The sequence below is a fragment of the Sinocyclocheilus grahami genome, unplaced genomic scaffold, assembly GCF_001515645.1.
Source record: "Sinocyclocheilus grahami isolate Dianchi unplaced genomic scaffold, SAMN03320097.WGS_v1.1 scaffold2249.1, whole genome shotgun sequence".
Lineage (NCBI taxonomy): Eukaryota > Metazoa > Chordata > Actinopteri > Cypriniformes > Cyprinidae > Sinocyclocheilus > Sinocyclocheilus grahami.
In genome coordinates this window covers 48,062-53,449 of record NW_015507428.1, presented here as the reverse complement: position 1 = coordinate 53,449, position 5,388 = coordinate 48,062, and the positions used below count along the sequence as shown (strand labels likewise).

Here is a 5,388-nt window from a genome sequence, read left to right as displayed (position 1 = left end):
AAGCATATATACAAATCATTTAGTAAGCAGAAATCCGAAATTTACGTTAAAGGGGTCATAAGATGCGATTTCAAGTTCTCCTTTCTCTTTGGAGTGTTACAAGCTGTGAATAGATAAGATTCCTGAAGTTGCAAAGACTAAAGTCTCAAAACCAAAGAGATATTCTTTATCAAAGTTAAGACTCTGCTACGCCCCCCTAAAACGGCTCGTTCTAACACGCCCCCACATATCTACCTCACTATGTGGGAATATTAGCATAATGCCCCCCAAATGTGCACGCAGAGAAAGAAGGCGTGGTTTCAGTAACCGCAGTTAGTGTTGAAGCAGCATGTCAGGGAGACGCTGTGTGTTTCTAGACGAAAGCTAAAGCACTTTATTTGGCCTTCCGGAAGTAGATGCATTTAGGAATCTTTAAGATGACTTTCAACAGAACAGCAATGTCAGCTGTCTGAACCGCGGCTTGTGTACTGCATCATTACTGTGTCTGTTCCCCTTTCAGGCTTGAACTGAAGGTAAAACTAATGACATTATTTACTGTCTTTACATTTATTTTGAAAGATGAAGCTGTGATTATGGTAAGGGGCGTTACATTTCCGACGAGTGCTTGCGGTGTTCGGCCAATCACAATGCACTGGGTCAGCTGGCCAATCAGAGCAGACTGCGCTTGTCGGAAGGAGGGGCTTTGTAGAAAACGAAGTGTTTGAGAGAGGCGGGGCATAGAGGACCTACAATAATGTACAGTATTTAAAAAATAATGTGTTTTTTGAACATTAAAGCATGTCAACATATTCTGTTACACCAAATACACCAAATAATGATCTTTAAAAAAGCATCATATGACCCTTTTAAGCCAGGTTTCGGTAAGGAATAAGAAGTATTTCACTCCACAGCCACATCTGTCTGTGTTTCGTCAGTACTGCAGGCTGACTTCATAGTGAATGAAACTAAAACTCCTAGTTAAGAATATGTTTTCTATTTATATATTAGTCCTACTGCATATTATATAAAGGAGCGTGAGGCTTGCAATCAACCAGTTCCAAAAAGAAACACAAAACTAGAAAATAAACAAGCTGACAAAAAAGATTGAAATCACACTTTGGTGATTATATATAGCATAACGAGAGATTTATAAGCAATTATTTGGAGGCCAGTTATTTTTGAGTGTAACAAGGTGAGAAAAAAACCCAAAAGAGTACAAAACTAATAATTTTTTTAAATTAATACATTTGTAACAGAAAAGAAAGCACCGCAGAAATACATGATTATATATTTTATTTCAGTGTATTTACAGTGAATTCTTCATGTGTTCCTGTACATTTGTAGCATACTGAACACCCTCTTACTGTAAATATATTTCACAACTTTGAGAAAAATACCCTAAGAAGCCTGCGGTGAATCTATAATTCTAATCAGATGAAACACAAACACGTCACGAACTGCACACATCGGATTGTCGACATCATCATCATAATCATATTTACAGTCAAAACAACCTATATACTGTATGTACAACATGTCCTGTTATGATGTGTGTGAATGTGAGGGTGCGAATCATATTCTGCTTCCAATCAATCCATTTTGCATTCATATAAAATATAGTTTTTGAACACTGATCTCAAAGGTTTTAACGTGTGCAGATCTTTCATCTTATGCTGCACGAGTGCTTTCATTTAGAGGATTCATTTTCATATGCAACAATTTAATATTTCCTAAACGAAACGATAATATTCCTGATGATGTGTTTTATTTGATAGATATTGTCCTAAAGCAGCATATCTTGCAGAATCGTAAAGCATGGGTCTTGAGTTTGTAGTCGAGCTGTGATAAATGAAAGCGCTATTATTATATCACGATATCACTGTTTAATACTGGATTCTGATTGGCTGACAGATGTTTTTAGGTGTTATTAATGTTTGATACCGTGTTTCTGAACTAATGAGGGCATCTTACAGCAGATACTTCAGCAGTAGAATGTAATTCTATACATTTTATGGGCCAAAATCTGAAAAATATATATATAATAAAAAAAATGAAAACAGAAAATATAGAAATAAAAAGTGATTCAAAATATTATTAAAACTTATAATAGCATGTCAATGATACTGAAATAATGCTGTTTTTGAGTATTTTAAATGTTCATTTTACATACAGTTCCTCAAAAAGTGTAAATGCTTGAAAAAAAAAAAGCTTATTTTTGTGATTCTGAAAGAAAACTCCATTTATAACTGTACTGACTGTATATACTCATCAGTATTTGTGTGAAACACTAAACCGCTGCTGTTCACATGCGGACTGATCCACAGAGGATTCTGGTCAGAACTCGTCTTCTGAACTGTCTGCCAGCAGCATGGCGTTGTCTGGTCCGCTGCGCACTTCTCTGGGAGGCTGGAAATCAGCAACATTGCACAGCAATCACAAGATTAAAAGATGAATCTACTGAAGCTTTCAGGAGCTGGTATGATGGAAAACATCCAGAACTTGTGATTCTGAGGTTATGCTGGACTCTGAGCGCCGTACCTTCCTCCTCTGGTGCTTGAAGCTGTTCCTCCTCTTGCGATGGATCATCCTGATGCTGTACAGAGCGCCGACCAGCAGAAGAGCTCCGGCTATTCCAATCCCGACCGGAGCCAACATCCCCGACACATAACCAGCCTACGAGAGACCAGCGGAGAGCTTTAATGCTTCTTCTGCTCACCAGGGCTGCATTTATTTGATCAAAAACACAGTAAAAATTGTGTTCCTCGAGCAGCAGATCAGCATATTATACTGATTTCTGAAGATCATGTGACACTGAAGACTAGAGGAATGATGCTGAAAATACAGCTGCGCATCACAGAAATACATTACAGTTTAACACATATTTACACAGAAAACAGCTGTTTTACATTATAATAATATTTCAGAATTTTTACTGTGTTTTTGATCAAATAAATGCAGCCCTGGTGAGCAGAAGAGACTTCTTTCTGAAGCATTAAATAATCTGGTAGTGCATTTCTGCAGCACTAGCATTTTTCCAGTGTTGCATCAATATGAAAACAAACGAGTCGTACCTTCTCTCTGATAAGTTCAACCCAGCTCCGCACTGCAAACAACAAACAGAGAACGAAGTGTGTTTATTAATGCTGACGTACAGATGAGATTAACGTGAGCCCGGCACGTGACTCTCACCCAGGCCCTGGTTCCGCTGCACCCAGACGGGAGGAGGAGGGATCAGGCTGTACGGCAGACGGGTGTGAGGGGCCACGGTGCTCTCTGTCAGGTCCTCTTCGCTCTCCTCCTCATCAGAGTCCATCTCCTCTTCCTCCTCATCTTCATCTGGGTCCTCTGTAAGACAGAGACGTTCAGCTCTCACGCGTCAGACACCAGCGTCAATGCTTTAAACACACATACAAACCTTTCGATTCGGGGTCTTCCGTGTCCGTCTTTGATGGTTTTGGCTCTGGTAAGTGAACGAGCTCAGAGACCGTCAGAGCCTGATGGGTAGCGGAGCTCTGTGTTACATCATCACCTGCTGGACCAATCAGAACACTGTATATGAGCTTTTGTAACTTAACAGCATTTTCAGAATATCAACAATCTATATCAGAAGTTAAAGTTTATGTTTCTAAACAGCACATATTGTGTGTATAGAGGGATGAAACAAGCATCTTAGCACTTTCAGTTCCGTCGTCCCGAAGTCAGTGGAATTTGGGTTTTTGGTTAATTTTTATTTAAGTTTTGGTTATTTTAGTGCATCAAGTTAAACTAAATTAAAATGAGAAATGCTGTTTCTGAATAAACTGTAACTGAAATAAAATACATTTTTAAAATATTTTATTTTATTTTATTCCCATTAACAGGTAAGGTTTTAGTAATATTTTTGTGTGTTTTTCTCATTTTTATTAGTTTTTTTTAATATGTCTATATAGTTTTTATTCATTTTATTTCAGTTATTTTAGCATAACTTTTTTTGGCAACTACCTGAAATAAACTAATATATATATATTTTTTTATAAATATTTGATTTGATTTGATTTCAGTTAAAGTTTATTTTATTCCTCTGTTTGTTTGTTTTTAAACTTTTAAATGTGTCTATATTAAGTTTATTAAGTTTTAGTTTTTATTTGACAACTAGCTGTTATAGAAGGAAGGAAAATGAAGTGCATCAGGAAAAGGAACCGATATACAAGAACTATAATATACAGTTCAGTCAAAAATGGTTGCTGCTCATTTTGTGAAGTGAAATAAACGATCTAGTTAAGCTTCATTTGATGCATCATTGCATTCCCACTTTAAGAAGTCGTCTGCATTTTCTGTAATTTCCATGACGCATTATTGATGCATTAATGTTTTATAAATGCTGCATCGGTTTCAACAGCAGCCTGAAACAATGACTGAACTGATATTTGACACATACTGGATTTCATGTTGATTTAATGTCAGACATCGTGAACCAAGAACATCAAAGCCGTCAGGAGTGTTAGCATGAATAATGTGTGTCGCCTCTTTTAGCAGTCAGTTCCACTTTCTTCCAGCAGCTCTCAAAATAGAAAGTAATTAGGCTGCCGGCGGCGTCCGCTGAGGGTTCAAAGTGGAGCAGGACGCTCTCAGACATCATTCAGTGTGATTCAGAAACTTTACAACACGGACACAGTTATTGAACTGAACTGATCTGAATAGTGACTCTATTGTTTTCTGCAGAGCTGCTTTACAGCTGCATTTTGGAACATTAACACTGTTATTTTCCTGTTTATTACTGTGAAGCTGTGAAGCTGCTTCTGTGGTAATTTAGCATGATTCATACTCTCATAATTTGTGTTAATATTTTGAACCATGCAGGTTATCATAGTTAACTAAAACTAAAACCGTAAAAGAACGTTTTTGTTAAAAACAATTAAAAATGATTTTATTTCAGCTAGTTGCCAAAGAAACATTTCTCATTTTCATTTAGTTTAACGATGTACTAATTTAAAACTCAAACTAAAATTCATAAAAAACTGTATAGACAAATGATAAAATCTAAATGACTGAATATAAACTAAAATTAAAATGAAAATAGAAAATGCAAAAATATAAACTAGCCTAATTCAAAATTAAAACTAATATTATCTCCATACTAAAATAACAGTTTTGCATTAGATTTTATTTGTACATTCTTCTGTATTAATTTTAAAAGTTTTAGTAATTTTGTTGTGCATTTTTGTCAGTTTTCTAAAATATGTCTAATTTCAGTTTTTAGTTATTAACTAGATGAAAATGAGAAATGTTGCCATTAAATAACTTAAAAAAATGTTATATATATATATTTTTTTTATTTCAGTAATTGTTTATTTTATATCAAGTAGCAAAAATACATTTGTATGCTTTTTATTGTAAAATAAAAACATCAAATGTCAGAGATCTCAATAT

The 5,388-nt window shown here is 35.6% G+C and overlaps 1 protein-coding gene across 1 annotated transcript; it reads right to left on the bottom strand.

The window, feature by feature from the left end:
- Positions 1–2,106: 2,106 nt before the first annotated feature.
- On the bottom strand, positions 2,107–3,563 carry LOC107574488 (uncharacterized protein C14orf37 homolog). Its single transcript, XM_016260928.1, has 5 exons — positions 3,395–3,563; positions 3,169–3,324; positions 3,051–3,082; positions 2,518–2,652; positions 2,107–2,385 (listed from the first exon to the last, which is right to left on the bottom strand). Exons 2-5 carry the CDS (start codon positions 3,290–3,292, stop codon positions 2,314–2,316), a joined length of 363 nt encoding a protein of 120 aa, XP_016116414.1. The 5' UTR covers positions 3,293–3,324; positions 3,395–3,563; the 3' UTR covers positions 2,107–2,313.
- Positions 3,564–5,388: the final 1,825 nt, after the last annotated feature.